This window comes from Boleophthalmus pectinirostris, unplaced genomic scaffold, assembly GCF_026225935.1.
Source record: "Boleophthalmus pectinirostris isolate CB_2022bp ecotype Guang Dong unplaced genomic scaffold, ASM2622593v1 HiC_scaffold_8, whole genome shotgun sequence".
Classification (NCBI taxonomy): Eukaryota; Metazoa; Chordata; class Actinopteri; order Gobiiformes; family Gobiidae; genus Boleophthalmus; species Boleophthalmus pectinirostris.
Window position 1 is genome coordinate 41,856,843 of NW_026571515.1, and position 16,516 is coordinate 41,873,358.

A 16,516-nucleotide genomic window follows, 5' to 3' on the forward strand; every position below is an offset into this window, starting at 1 on the left:
CATATTATTGCAACAGAGCTCCAGGACATACTGTTTGTGACTACCAGCGTATTATTTGTGTTTTTAGTGCTACTAGACCCTTTAAATCCATGGACTGGTCTGTCAGTCATCTCCACCTGTTTGAACTCACCTGTGTCACCAGCTCATCTCACCGTGTTCATTTCTCCCCCTCACCTCCATCACCCCCCTGACCCCCCACCCCCTCACCCTCCTCCCTTCACCCCCCCTCAGGTCAGTAACGGCCCGAGCCCTGGCTACACTTACTCCCTCCCTTCCACCCCTGTGGTCAGTCACAGAGAGCTGAGGGTGGCTCCAGGGGAGGGGGCGGGCTCTGTGTCTCGCTCACACAGAACCATCCCCCGAAGACCCTCCCTCTTCAAGGTCAGTGTCACCCATCTCTCGCCCATCTCTCACCCATCTCTCACCCATCTCTCACCCATCTCTCACCCATCTCTCACCCATCTCTCACCCATATCTCAGCTTTAATAATAAACTATAGCATTTGTCAGTTGGTTATTTTATGTTTTGTTCATTTCATTTTATAAACAGAAACACAACTTTGACATTTACAGCTGTAAGAAATTCTAAACTTGATGAATCCTGACACCTCACCTCACACATTTCAGTTCATGTTGTCTCTCATCATCACTGCATCCTCTCTTCTCTCCCTCTCTTTCCCTCTCTTCCTCTCTCTCCCTCTCTCTCTCCCCACTCTCTCTTGCCCTTTCTCTCTCCCTCTCTCTGTCTTTTCCTCTCTCTGTCTCTTCCTCTCTCTTTCCCTCCCTCTCTCTCTCCCCACTCTCTCTTGCTCTTTCCCTCTCCCTCTCTCTGTCTCTTCCTCTCTCTTTTGCTCTCTCTCTCTTTCCCTCTCTCTCTGTTTCTCTCTCTCCCACCTCTCTCATCTCTGTGTCTTTGTCTCTCTCTCTCTCCCTGTCTTTCTCTCTCGCTCCCACCTCTCTCTCCCTCTCGCAACTCTCTCTCTACCCGCTCTCTCCCTCTCTCTCTGGCTCTCTCTATCCCACCTCTCTCTTTCTCTTTTTCTATCTCTCTGTTTCTCTCTCTCTCATCTCTTTCTCTTTGTCTCTCTCCCTCGCTCTGTCCCAAGTCCCCCCCCCCTCTCTTTCTGCACATGTGTAATGTTGTGTCTCTTGTTTCAGAATCGTGACCAGGAGAAGAAATCGGGTGACTCTAAAGGAGAAGTGAGCACGAACAGAGGAGTCCCCATTAAACAGGTGTGTGACAAACCTGAGTCTGCTGCTCTCGTCCTGGACCTGCTGCGTTTCACTCCCACGTTATTTAACTCTGTAACTTGCCCACCACCTGCTTGTTTCCATGGTGATGTTATTACTTTGTCTAGAATTCATTTGCTTGTTTGCCGTTATTGGGTTATTTCTTTTTTATTTTAGATTTTAAAACAAAGGTTGCATTCTTAGTGTTGCAGGGTCACCTCTGCACAGATCTGACCTGTAACTTGGCCTGGTGAGTCACCTGCTTGTCTCTTTAGAGACAGATAACTGGCCCCACAGTACGTCTAAGACCTCATCCAAATGTACTCCCCAGCCCACTCTGAGGTCCAGCTCCAGCTCGTGGGACCTAAAACGAGACTTAAAACCAAAGAGGACAGGACCTTCTCTGTGATCAGCCCCAAACTCTGGAACGCTCTGCCCCCTCATGTTTCAACCGCCCCCACAGTGGAGGGTTTGAAGTCTGGTCTTAACTAGGGATGGGCATGATTAGTCGATTAATCGATAATTGATCATTAAGAATTTCATCGATTACGTTAATTTTAATCGACAAACCGAATGTAGGTTGCTGTGCGTAGTGTGACCAAACAGGTCTGTACATGTAGCTCTCTGTGCACTCAGAAGGAGCAAACAGCCTGCAACGTACTGAAGTGCAACGATGACTTGTACAAGAAATTCCACGCTTTCCGTTCCGTTTGGGACAAGTGTGAGTCCATGTGCACAGTGTTCAAAGCAGCACATATGTTTCTGTGTCCAGTGGGAAAAAGTTTTGCCAGGTGAGAGTCGCGCAATGTGGATGACGAGTCCCCACCTCCCTCCCCCCGTACGCTGTCCTGGTTTTGACAAACGCTAATCTGGTCACACTAACCTGTATTCCACTGAGTCATGTCTTTTAATCCAACAGAAGTTGAACCGCATCAGCGACACAAGAGATGTATCTTCGCTTAGTTTATGCAAATTAGCGATGCGGTTTTAAGTTTTGTTTCTGTGAGAGTTGCGCAAAACTTAATTAAACACATTATAATGTCAAACGGGCTGATGCGGTTCTAGAGTGGTCACGGTTTATATGTCGTAAAGTTGAATTTATTTATGCAGATTAGTAGTGCAGATAGTAATAATAATGATGATCATTTTAATATAAAAACGTTAATGATTAATCGATAATCGATCGTGAATTCTTCCGACGATCGATTAAGAAAATTTCATCGAATGCCCATCCCTAAACACCCACTTTTATTCTTTGGCTTTAACCGTGTGAGTTGTGTTGTTATTTGATTGGACTGGTTTTATTGTTTTAGGACTGATATGACCAAATTTGAGCAATTTGTTGTTTTCATTTTATGATCTCTGTGTAGCACTTTGGAAACTGCTTTGTTTGTAAAATGCACTATATAAATGAAGTGGATTTGGATTTGGATAGATAAGTTTAATGCTGTACTGTGGAACAATCCTGGCAAACAATCCACCAGAAAGGTTTTATATGACATATTTTAAGTTATAAAACATGAATAATCCACAGGGAGCTCTAATGTTTGTCCCAGTTGAATCTAGTTCATTCAGTAACACCATGGCCTCTCTTTATTCTCACTATAATGAACGTGTTTGTGAGTGTGCGTTTTCCTTCACACCCCGTTGATGCTGTGAACTAACTGAATAAGTCTATATTTAACCTGATATAATGTACCTCGGTATTGAGCCTGACAGGGGCAGAGTGCGTCGTGTTTCTGAAGCTGTTCTATAAATACACTGTGCTGCAGCTGTCACACGCTGTTTTTAGACTCTTTTAAAGTCTTCACCTGTACACTGTTTGTGATATATTTAACCACATCCTTTGCTCATCTGTTTCACTGCAAACGTGAACATCTATGTGAAAGAACCACAACTGAGGACAGCAATCCACAGGAGTTTTGAGTCGTGTTTTTCCCCCTTATGCTTTATAGTTTTTTCACCAAATATTTCAGTCTGACACCAAACAAGTACATACATGTTTAAGCTGTTAAACAAATATACAGTATATCTGGGCTACATGAATGAAAATGACTTCTTAAATTTATATTATTAGCTTTGTTTATTTTGACTAGTTCAGATTTACTTTGCTCACCTCTCCACAAGATTTACTTTTGATTCAAATCAAATATAATGGTCCACAACGTCTTTGTGTCCTTCGAGATAATAATAATAATAATAATACTATTTATATTTTTTACGCTTTTGTTGTTATATTATATTGTGATGTGTGAGATCCCGTGTCCAAATAATTTCCCACAGTATGACTTTAACTCTATGTGTAAATCTATATTTGTGACAGATGAGTTTCATGCCATATTGTGGCAAAGCAGTAACATCTCCATGGAGACAAGCAGATCCACCAGAAACATTCCATATTGTTCTTTTAAGTGATGTAGCTATACATACATACACTGTCTTTACATGATGAATATGTTTTTAAATGTGTTTCTTATTGTCTCCACAGAGCATTTTGTACAAGAGGAGTGGGAGCTCGCTGAACAAAGAATGGAAGAAGAAATATGTGACGCTGTCCAACACTGGAACTCTGTCGTACCACTCCAGCTCCAATGTAAGAGAAGGCCGATTTACACACAGGCAGTGAATGCACCATCACTGTATGAGTGCTCAAAAAAACAGACAGCAAACATAACATCATACAGTTCAAGCTCCACTCTAAGAGGAGACAGATTTACACACAGGCAGTGAACGCACCATCACAGTATGAAGGAAACAGTGAATGCACCATTATCACCCTGTAGTATCTTTCCAACTCCAGTGTAATATGAGACAGAGCTATAAAAATCGCATCAATATTCCGATTTCCACACTGTCAGCAAAAGCACCATCATCTCCTGAGCCCTGCGTACGACATTATGAGAGCAGAGTCAGAGGAGGGAGACTTTTACTGATGAGGGGGGATTCTGCAAAATCACATTTTTGGATCTTTCATGTTATAATGTTCCCTCATCAAAAACATGCCTGAAGAGGTTTTAGATGTCATCCATACCTGACACACATGAGTAATTTAGTGATCTCCCAAGTCCTATTTAAACCCACGTAACAGTTAGCTGTAGCCCACAATCCTACTTCACCCACGCTCCCACATGACCATAAATATACACAGACATGATACAAAACTGTACACTGCAACTTTACAAATGTGATGCCATGTGCAATTATTTCATTAGTGGAATGCAGGGTTATAGTGTTGTGACAGTGCTCTGAAGGAGGAGTGAACAACAAAAGGGAAACTTTTTAAACACGTTAATATGTTGTTTCTGCAGATTGGGCATTTTCAAAACAATAAAAAGTATCATGGTGGTCTAAATATGTGATGTTTTAGCATTTAATACCCGTCAGAAGTGTAATACCCCCACTTAAAGAAATGATTGAATTCTTTCTTCTTAAGTTTACATGTTATAATTATGCAATAAGCCATACTGTATTTACTTGAATTCACAAATATTTCAAGAGGGGGTATTTTACTTCTATGGAGTATTAACTGTAACACAACATATTTACATCTCCATGTTGCCTTTTATTGATTTGAATGCTATATTTGCCCAAAACAACATATCCACGTGCTGTTTCCAGGATTATTCTCAGAACTCTCATGGGAAGGAGATTGATCTTTTGCGTGTCACTGTAAAAGTCCCCGGGAAGCGACCTCCGCGAGCTGTGGCCCCCACTGGACCCTCACCAGCTCCCCCTACTGCCCCAGGGGTCAACGGCATCAGCAAAGAGAACAGTGCAGAGACTACAAGTACAGGTGAGAGAAGACGAGGGGTAGAGCTAAACCAGGTCTGAACCAGCTCTGAACCAGGACTGAACCAGGACTGAACCAGGACTGAACCAGGTCTGAACCAGGTCTGAACCAGGACTGAACCAGGTCTGAACCAGGACTGAACCAGGTCTGAACCAGGTCTGAACCAGGACTGAACCAGGACTGAACCAGCTCTGAACCAGGACTGAACCAGGACTGAACCAGGTCTGAACCAGGACTGAACCAGGACTGAACCAGGACTGAACCAGGTCTGAACCAGGACTGAACCAGGACTGAACCAGGACTGAACCAGGACTGAACCAGGACTGAACCAGGACTGAACCAGGTCTGAACCAGGACTGAACCAGGTCTGAACCAGCTCTGAACCAGGACTGAACCAGGTCTGAACCAGGACTGAACCAGGACTGAACCACCAGGACTGAACCAGGGTCTGAACCAGGTCTGAACCAGGACTGAACCAGGACTGAACCGGGTCTGAACCAGGACTGAACCGGGTCTGAACCAGGACTGAACCAGGACTGAACCAGGACTGAACCAGGACTGAACCAGGTCTGAACCAGGTCTGAACCGGGTCTGAACCAGGTCTGAACCAGGACTGAACCAGGACTGAACCAGGTCTGAACCAGGACTGAACCAGGACTAAACCAGGACTGAACCAGGTCTGAACCAGGTCTGAACCGGGTCTGAACCAGGACTGAACCAGGACTGAACCAGGTCTGAACCGGGTCTGAACCAGGACTGAACCAGGTCTGAACCGGGTCTGAACCAGGATTGAACCAGGTCTGAACCAGGTCTGAACCAGGTCTGAACCAGGACTGAACCAGGACTGAACCAGGTCTGAACCAGGTCTGAACCAGGTCTGAACCAGGACTGAACCAGGACTGAACCAGGACTGAACCAGGTCTGAACCAGGACTGAACCAGGACTGAACCAGGACTGAACCAGGTCTGAACTAGGACTGAACCAGGTCTGAACCAGGACTGAACCAGGACTGAACCAGGACTAAACCAGGTCTGAACTAGGACTGAACCAGGACTGAACCAGGACTAAACCAGGACTGAACCAGGTCTGAACCAGGTCTGAACCAGGACTGAACCAGGTCTGAACCAGGACTGAACCAGGTCTGAACCAGGACTGAACCAGGTCTGAACCAGGACTAAACCAGGTCTGAACCAGTTTTGTCTCTGAATTCTCTGTTCCTGTGTCAGTCCCTCAGCTCTGTCCCAACACTCTGTCTGTGGTTGAAGATCGCACTGGTGGGCTCTCTCCTGTAGGGGGCGATAAAGCTCTGCAGCACTGTCCCCTGTCCCTGTCCACCAAAGCACAAAGTGTCGGTGAGTATGACAGAAATATTTTTGCCTTTTTGTTGTAGAGGGCTTATTGACTTTCTAAAGTCATTATAACATGGTTAAAAACTCATAAAATTTTGGGCCCTTAGGCAAGGTACTTCACCAGATTTTCTAGTATGAATGTGGTGTGTGTGTGAGTGTTGCTTGGTATTGGTCAGATAGTACAGATTTGCAGCCTTGCTCCAACAGTCTGCCCCAGGGCAGCTGTGGCTACAGCAGTATCTATCCACAGAGTATGGAGTGAGTGAATAATGCTCTGTAAAGCACTTTGGGTGTCTAAAAAGGTGCTTAATCCACAGCATTACTAGTATTATTCATTTTTAAAAATTAAAATACATTTTCCAGATGCTCTCGAAGGCACCGCAGTCCCCTTCACCGGGAAAGAGTCGAGTCAGTCGTCTCCGATGAGCGACCGCAAAAAGAACCGACGGAAGAAGAGTATGACCCAGAAAGGAGACGCAGCTGTGGGGCAGGCTGAAGGTACTGAACCAGGACTGAACCAGGACTAAACCAGGACTAAACCAGGACTGAACCAGGACTTGAACCAGGACTGAACCAGGACTGAACCATACAAATCTGGCCTGAGCATGTAGGTAATCGGCCTCCCTGGTTTGAAAAATACTGGTATTGGCACTGACCATGAAACTGACCATAAACCTGGACTGAACAAGAACTGACAGGACTGAAACAAGACTAAACTGGGATGATGTAACTTAATAAGGACTAAACCAAGGCTGAACCAGAACTAAACCAGATCTAGATGAGGACTAAACCATGGACTAAACTTGGGGTTGAAACCAGGGACTAAACTATGAATAAATAAATCTTCAACCAGTAATAGCTATTTGTCACAAACAGCATATGTTTATCTTTCCTTTCTCTACTTTAAAAGTACATAAAATAGTTCTCCTGTCTTTCACTTTTGCTGATCTAACCTTTATTTCTCTCTCCTTCATCTTGTCTTTCTCTTTTTCCTCTCCTCCTTCTTTATGCTTCCGTTGTTCTGCAGCTAAACGTAAAATGTGGAAACTCAAAAGCTTTGGTAGTCTGAGAAACATAAATAAAACAGGTAACTGGAGGAGCTGTGCTTTACTCATTGTTATTAAACACTTCATATCTGCTCTTTCTCTGCATGCTCCACCAATACATTCATTTTGTCTTGTATTCACATGTAAAATATAATGTCAAATAAGGCTGAGAGCCTGAATCTGGGTTGCACCAATACTTTTAACTTACTTCTAGTTTAGTGATGGGCTGTCTGCTCTTGTCAGATATTTGGTCTTTTGTGGCACACCCATTTGTCTTACATTTTGTATCTCCAAAGTGCAGAGTATGTGTTACTAAAACATGTACTAATATTTTAAATAGTATAATTTGTCTTAACATGTGACTGGCCATTTGGTGTGTTCATCTTAACAAACTTATCTTATTTTTTATGCATTGGAGTTAGTTCTCAAACCTCAGTTCACGAGGAAATCTTTAGTAACTGTGAACTTTAAACCAGGTCTATATAAACCTGAAAGGTGCTTGGAGGTTTATTGATGGATTTCCCCACATATCGTATTAGTTTGATAGAGTAGAATGTTTTGCATTGGACAGATATTTTTTTCTGCATTGCTCCAGTCTCTGTGTCCATGTTTCATTCTCGGTTTGTCCTTTGTGCAATCAGTTTTGTCTTATCAGTGAAAATATGAATTCATATCCTAGATAAATACATTATCACTTTATTATACATTATAAATGTTATTATTTTTAACTCACAGTCATAAACTTCAAATATGGGCATCTCAAAAGTAAAATAAAATAAATAAATAATAATAATACAAAAAATCAGTGTACTGAGTTGTTTTCTCGTGATTTCAGATGAAGAAAACTCAGACTTCATCATCGTCTCTTTCACTGGTCAAACATGGCACTTTGAGGCTCAGAGCCAAGAGGAGAGAGACTCCTGGGTCACTGCCATCGAAAGCCAGATCCTGGCCAGTCTGCAGTCCTGCGAGAGCGGCCGGAACAAGGTACTGAACCAGGACTAATACAGGACTGAACCAGGACTAAACCAGGACTGAACCAGGACTAAAGCAGAACTGAACCAGGACTAAAGTGGGACTAAACCAGGACTAAACCAAGTCTAAAGCACTGAGATTGACACAGCACAGGTGAATGTTGAAAGCTGCAGCGTGATGTGACCTGACTGTGTTTGTGATGTCTCTGTGTTGTGTCCAGGCTCGGCGCAGCAGTCAGAGTGAAGCTGTGGCTCTTCAGGCCATTCGAAACGCTAAAGGGAACGGGCTCTGTGTGGACTGTGAGGCCCCCAGTGAGTAACACTAACCACACCGCTCTGATAACTGCCACCAGGAACCATGGGCTTACCTCCTGTTTCTGTGGTGTCTAAACTCCTACATGAGTCCAGCCTTTGACACTTCCCATCATTAAAGGTGCATGGTGTAACTTTTCTGGTGGAAGGTCTGTCAGACAAAGCAATGACATATCCATAGAAACAAGAAGGTGACCCCCCAACCAAAAAGTTACACAGTGCACCTTTAAATAAGCAATTTTGTGTTGATTTTGGTGCCTCGACCCCGCTGCCTCTCTTAAACACTTTTCTGCCCCCTCTTCCTCAGATCCGACCTGGGCCAGTCTGAACCTCGGGGCCCTCATCTGTATTGAATGTTCTGGGATCCACCGTAACCTGGGCACTCACCTGTCTCGAGTCCGCTCTCTGGACCTGGATGACTGGCCCGGGCAGCTCACACAGGTTCTGGCAGCAATTGGGAACCACACGGCCAACAGCATCTGGGAGAGCTGCACCCAAGGGAGAAGCAAGCCCACACCCAACGCTACACGGTCTGTATTAGGACTAAAGCAGGACTGAACTAAGACTGAACCAGGACTGAACCAGGACCAAACCCAGGGTCGTTGCTAGCTATTTGGGTGCCCTCAGCACAAATGCTTGGTGGTGCCCCACCACCCCACCCTGCTCGGAATGAACAATAATAAAGAAATCAGTGCAATTCACTTTATTTCCAAAACAAATACACCAAACATGAAAGTTAAAATAGTAAAAGATTAAAAAAGGTTAATAAATAAATGTCACCAGCATTATTCTAATCAGAGATTTGTGTAGTGACTGTAGACTGAACACTGAACTGAACATTGTAAACACAGAACAAGTATATGCCCTTGTATGTCATAATGTGTACATTTCTTTGGTAAATAATGCTCATAAGTACAAATAAATGCACAGTAGAATTGACTGCAAACCGTTTCAAACGTCACATTTTTAAAACTCAGATACAGTGTGTCCTTAAGTAAAGATGAAGTTACTGATAATAAAAGAGAACTGGTTGAGTTTTACTCATAAATATGTGTCTGTTTCCAGTGAGGAGAGAGAGTCTTGGATCCGAGCAAAGTACGAGCAGCGAGCATTTGTGGCTCCTCTCGCACCTGTCCTGACACGGCACCTGCCAGAGGAAGCCATGCCCCAGTGGCTCCTGTCCGCCGTGACTGACAGGGACCTCCCCAGGCTCCTGCTGCTCCTCGCCCACAGCAACAAAGAGCAGATCAACGCTGTGCCCGGTGTAGCGCCCCCATGTGGTACTGCCCTGCACGCCGCCTGTGCGCACGGGGACGTGGTCATGACTCAACTGCTGGTCTGGGTATGATCGAATATAAGTGCACAATGTGTATAATATAGTATATAATATATAAAGTATATATATATATAGTATATAATACTATTACTCAAGTAGAAAGTGCATTTAAAATATTGTGTATTTTCAAAGGACACACCCAAAAAACTTTTCACATACATTTTTGTTTTGAATAATTGTCATTTAACATAATTAAGCAGTGAAATGTAGTTGTAATGTACACAATGCACGTTCATTGTTTTAGTGAAGAGGAATATATGAATAGCCTGTGTAACTGTTCACATGTAGGACACTGCAAAGTTTACTTTTCCAACATGAAACAGACTGCAGTACTGTGCTGATCACATGACTATTTGACATAGACTTAATCATTGTATTATATTTGGCTCAGTTTCCAGGGTAAAGTTTCCCCCTGGGCTCTGATCGATACCTCTGCTCTGCTCCCTCCTTTAGTACGGCGTGGACGTGAGACTGAAGGACGACCAGGGACAGACACCGCTCATGCTCGCCAGAAAAACAGGAAGCAAAATCTGCATGGACATCCTGTTACAACATGGCTGCTCCAGTGACACGCCCCCAACCACTGCCACGCCCACACTCTCACGCAGGTAAAGCACTATTACGGAACATTTATCATCATAGTGAGAAGAAGTACGCTCCTATTTGATAAATAATAATAAATCTTTCTTTGTAAAGCACTTTTAAAAACAAGGTTTACAAAGTGCTGTACAAGCAGCAAAGAACAACACAAATAGCATTCAGAAAGTATACAAAATCTGACAATGAAGCAAGTTTATGAAATAGAATAAAATTAATAAAACCAGTTAGAGCAGGGGTGTCAAACTCATTTTGGTCCGGGGGCCTTATCCAACCTACATGATTCCAAAGGGGCCGGATCAGAAAACTCATGGCATATAAACCCCAAAAATAGCAATAAGTTCAAATATTTGTGCAGAGAAACACACATCTATTACAGAAATCTTTTTTAATTGATGAACTCTTTCTTTTACAAAATATTATAATATTATGAACAACTTGAAACTTTAAGAAAAATACAATTTCAACACCATGTTTTAACATGAACTTGTTTGCAAATAGGAATAAATCGATTTTTCTTGGAAAATCCTGCACTCGGCTCCACTTTTCTCATGTTTGACATTTTGTTGATGAGGGGTCACGGTCAACAGTCAAAACAATCGTCCTTTAAGAGCGTTTGGAAAAAGACAAGTCTTCATTTGTGCTGCTCTGTTGGGAGGGGCCACGTACAGAGACGCTGGAGACGCTGCTGTGATAAGCACTGCAGAAAATTACCTATATTTTTAATAGAAAATATAATTAAAATATTTTATTAGAAAATCAGCCGAGGGCCACATTAAAGGTCTTGGAGGACCTTATGTTTGACACCCCTGAGTTAAAGGAAGGCCAACCGATAAAAAGGAGTTTTAAGAACTGATTTAAAAGATGATACTGATGGTGCGAGCTTTATTTCCAGTATTTTCACTTATGTACCTTTTTAGATTTGCTTGATTTGAAATACTGAAGACAAACAAACATTCAGTTCAGATCAAATATAAGATGTATTATGTGTCTTGTCCCAGTACAGATATATTGTATAAGCAGCTCTTGAAGTCAAAATCAGTCCTCTGTGTACTGGCTGCATCTAATTATAAAGCGTTTTATTGTTTGATAATCAGGAAGAGCTTTAGCATGCTAGTTGTTGTTTGCTTTACCGTGACACCAAAACTCCGCTCTGGTCTTTTAAAGTTGTGAAAAGTGCTTATTTATAAACTCATCACTGTGAATAATTAGGGTGCTCTGAATGCAGAAGGTAAATGAAGATAATTCTGGACCACTGCAAACTGTTTACAATAAACTAGTTTTGTTTTTCACATTTTTAAGATTCTAAAAATCAGGCACAGCTCGTGAAATAATGCTCCATTATTTTGCTGTAAAAATAAGAAATTATATCTGAAAATATAAAGTGCAAAAGTCCAAGAAATGACAGTATCCAAATAAGTGAATAGGTCATTGACACCATAAATGAATAAATAAAAAAATAATATTATTAAAAGTACAGTATCATTAAATAAAGCTGAAGTAAATGTAACTCTCTTCTCTGTCTTTGTCCCAGGTCGAGCACTGCGAGCCTGGGACGCACCCCCTCCAGAAAGAGGCCTTCATAGAGTGGACCTCATCTCCACTGGACCAGAACTTAACATGAGAACCATTTAAGTGTATGAAGAAGTAGAAGAACCATGAGACTATGAGGAACCTTCACCATGAGAAGAACTCTGAAACATATCAAACAATGAAAGCAATATCCACTCACTGTCCATGTATTGCTTCAACTGTGTCGCTGTCTATGACCTCATCCATTTCAACATGAACTTAGAAAAGGAACTGTGTAACTGCGCTGTGCAAGTGTTATCTACTAATGTTTGAAATGACTTGTATTCTGAAAGCTGAAGCCCTGGTCAGTCCTTATAGCATGTTAAACTGTTTATTTAAAGGGACTCAATTACACAAAACTGACTCTTGTGAACTTTAAGTCATGTTCCCTCCTCAGAAACAGACCTGGAGTTGTGTTTTGTTTCATTCACAAACCCTTTCTTGTTAGTCTGTCTACATCTCCAGAGCTCTAAATGCTCTGGTCCACCTTGTGATGTCACAAGGCGATAGTTTTTAAATTAACTGCTGTTTACATTTAGTGTTGTACGTAGAGTGTTTTCTGTTTGGCTTAAATGTGCAGAGTTTATGTGTTAATCATGTGTGAATGAAACAAAACACAGCTCCAGGTCTGTTTGTGACGCGAAAACTACATTAGAACACAGATCAGAAATTAGTGCAGTATGGGCCCTTTAAAGTAAAATGTTTGGATTCAAAGCATATTTTACACTTACTGTCACTTAGTAGGTCATTTAGAACCAAAGCCTTTTGTCTTTAATGCATTTTCATTGTCTTATACCTTATCACAATAAAACTCTTTCTGCAGCTCGTCAATGCAGATGGTTTTATTTTGTTAAGGAGATGGTATTAGTGGAGTCTACAGACACTGGAGCCTGGTTCTGGTCGAATAAATCGGCAAACTCATTTTGGATATTGTGCTGAAGATGTGGTATGTGCGTGAGGAACTTTTCTGAGGTTTTGGGTTAAACACACAAAGAAACAAAGCAGAAAGCAGCGTTGCATGTGAAAGAGCCCTGACAGCTCCTCTCTCATCCAGCACCTGTGGCATCAAACCTGCGCTGACAGCAGCACAGACGCCCACATCAGCCCAGGACCACCAAAGTGTCTCTCCGCCTTAAAAACAAAATGCACTGGTTATCACGTTCCTATAACTGTAACTATCACGTTCCTAGTAAGAACTATATGTAGAGTATATTCAGAATACAAGTCATTTTAAGTTTCGTAGATATATTTATGCAGTGCTGTGTTTTTTTAAAGTCTGTTTCACTTCCTCCTGTAAGAAGTGCAATAATAATTTAGCAACGAAGAAGAGATTCTGTGACCGACGCCACGAGCAGAGCCACAACTGAGCTGCACTGAACACATGAACTCCAGAGAAAAACTATACGAATGCTTCTATTCAAATAGGTTGCCTTCACTTTCTATCATTTCAGGCGGAGGGCAGGGTCCAGTGTCACTCTGTGGTGGATCCACAAATTTGCTAGATTAAAGGCACTGTACCAGATTTTTTCTGTCTCAAAAACATGAAAAACAAAACTAGTTCATTTTAAACAGTTTGCAGCGGCCCCAGTGGTTCTTCCTTTCGTACCTCGTGCATGCACAGCATCCTAATGATTCAACGACGAGTTTATAAACGGATTTTACAGCTTTGAAACCAGAGCGGAGTTTTGTTGTCATGGTAATGCTGACAACAACAGTCCTTTCTGATTATTGGACAGTAAAATGCTCCATAATTAGATGCTGACAGTACAAAGCTAATTATTTAACCTCCAAAGTTGCTTATACAATATATCTGTACAAGACACAAGACGCATTCTGCTCAAATACATGGAAAACAAATCATGTACAGGGCCTTTAATTTAATGAAGTGTTCTCATCAGCAACAGACTACACATTTGAGATTGAAGAATGCTGCCTCTTTTCACAGCTGTTGTGAAAACTATTTAACTGTACTTTATTTCTTCTGACAGAAGATAATGATCTTTGTGCCAGTTTTTGTTTCATGTGGATAGGCCAAGTAATTATATTCATTAGGGAAGGGTGATTCCAGTTTTTAGAATGGATATGATACCAGGTATGTCAGAGGTGTACGATATTGATATTGATACCGATACTTGATACTGGTCTAATCTTAAGGGTAAGTGAGTTTAACTAAATATATAATATATGAAGAAATTGCCCTAAGATTTGCATAATCATTGCAAAACAGTATCAATACCCACATTTGTACTCTACTGTACCGATATATATCGATTTCAATAATTCACTCCTGAATATTCATCATAAACCAGGTCAACAAATCTCCAACCTGACAGTCACACAACAGATTCCACCACAGAGTTCTGACCTGTCTCAAGCTCTGTTTTAATCTTAAGTCCTGTCATTATGTGAACGCAGCCTATTTGTTTTCAATGGACCAAAACTGTTATTTTGGCTTTACAAATAGAATAAACGTATACATTATATTGTATGAAATGTGCCTGTTTTGGCCTTAAAGCTCTTACATTTGCTGATCTACCATTTTGTGCTGATTCAACTCAAATATAAATGCATTCTTTTTAGATTAGCAAAAATATTGGTTTAAAACTGATATGTCAATGTAATAATATGGCGTTTCAATATATTGTACATGTATCTATGGTATTCTACACGCTGTACTTAATGTTACATACAGCCTCAACTGGAAGTCCGCCTCAAGTTTTGTAAAAGATGAGTAGCTTTTCAAATTTGTGTTTCATTGTCTTTTTGATAATTTCTTATTCTTTCTTAAGTGTCATGAATGAGTAAGCACATGTTTTTTTACATTATAATATTGTAATGACGTTTTACTTGGGGATAGACGCAATTAAAAACTGTTCATTTCAAGGCTATCCCATTTACAGAAGGACCCTGAAGCTCATGAACGCAACAAAATGAACAATGAAATAAAACTTTTTGTATAAATGTGAATGTTTTTTCTGACTCCAACGCAAGAATTTTAGACTTTTTAAAATATTGGGGTTTTTTTTTATATTTTGATGAGTATAACATCTACTTTAGTGCCAGTTATTTGTTTCATGTGAGCAGGTCCAGTAATTACAGAGAAATGAACCATAAACCAGGTCAACACATCTGCATTTTGACAGTTCAAGGATTGTCACTACATTTGCAATTTGTGTTTTAATAATGAGATTCTGTTCAAAGTTTACATTTCAAACACGTTCAGTATATAGTATATATAATGCGTCAAGGGAAAAGTAGAAAATAAAACACAAAAAACAAAACAATATACATACATACACACACATACAGTACAGTATATATATATATATATATATATATATATATATATATATATATATATATATACATATATATATATATATATCATATAAGACATTAAATACAGTAATACTGAGTGTGAACGCTTCCATTGTTATGTTCAAAAGGGAGTGGGATGAAGTGTGACCTTACAGGCTCCCATCCCTCTAACTGTAGTCCAGAAGAAGTGACAGAAAGACTGAAATCTGGACTGACAAATGAATACAAGAATCACATTTCAGAATATCTGAACAGATTGAAATGACAGGGTTAGACATTTTTGTTTTATGCAGGACATTTTGTTGATTGTGGAGGAAATTATGATACTTGAAAATTTTAATTGCAGCCCAGACAATAGAATTCTATTCTCCGGTGCATCTCATCATGAAATAAGTCTATAATAAAGGTTTGTTGGTTAGTAGTTAATAGTAGTTAGTAAAACAATCATTTCCATTATTTTATGACTTAACACCTCTTAGTTACTTTAAATATTGCCTTAAACTTAAGCCTTAAACATTAAGAGATGGTTTAGTGAAATCCATTCTTAAATCCATCCATCCATTTTCGTCCGCTTATCTGGGGTCGGGTCGCGGGGGCAGCAGCCTAAGCAGGGACTCCCAGACTTCCTTCACCCCAGACACGTCCTCCAGCTCCTCCATTCTTAAATCAAAATGTCTAATTAATGCAACACTGACTGACTTTCAGTCCAAATTATAACTATTGACAATAACACGTGCATTTTGTCTACATTTATTTTAATACAATTGTGTACAGTTTTCTGTGCTGTATTTCTAAAGATCCCCCAATATTTTAAGATATATACATATATATAGTTTTATATAGTTATGGTTAAATTATATTACAGTATATTTATTTTTAATGGTTAGTGAGTTACATTTACTTAAGTAACTTTTTTTTTTTTTTTATGTACTTTTCTCGCAGTATACTTATACTTCAACTGGAGTAAAATTTTGCAACTGAAGAAACAATGCT

General features: G+C 40.7%; 1 protein-coding gene across 3 annotated transcripts in view; it reads left to right on the forward strand.

Annotated features, from left to right (window-relative positions):
* The window catches only part of agap2 (ArfGAP with GTPase domain, ankyrin repeat and PH domain 2), a 61,148-nt gene extending 45,982 nt beyond the window's left edge, over positions 1-15,166 (forward strand). For all 3 annotated transcript variants that reach the window (XM_055166337.1, XM_055166338.1, XM_055166336.1), the window contains 12 exons: positions 232-381; positions 1,158-1,232; positions 3,718-3,822; positions 4,848-5,022; positions 6,246-6,371; positions 6,732-6,866; positions 8,250-8,401; positions 8,610-8,700; positions 9,008-9,230; positions 9,766-10,042; positions 10,490-10,644; positions 12,168-15,166. In XM_055166337.1, coding sequence (XP_055022312.1) covers positions 232-381; positions 1,158-1,232; positions 3,718-3,822; positions 4,848-5,022; positions 6,246-6,371; positions 6,732-6,866; positions 8,250-8,401; positions 8,610-8,700; positions 9,008-9,230; positions 9,766-10,042; positions 10,490-10,644; positions 12,168-12,219 — 1,716 coding nt within the window. In that variant the 3' untranslated portion in view covers positions 12,220-15,166. The remainder of the gene's footprint in view (positions 1-231; positions 382-1,157; positions 1,233-3,717; positions 3,823-4,847; positions 5,023-6,245; positions 6,372-6,731; positions 6,867-8,249; positions 8,402-8,609; positions 8,701-9,007; positions 9,231-9,765; positions 10,043-10,489; positions 10,645-12,167) is intronic.
* The last annotated feature ends 1,350 nt before the right edge of the window (positions 15,167-16,516 follow it).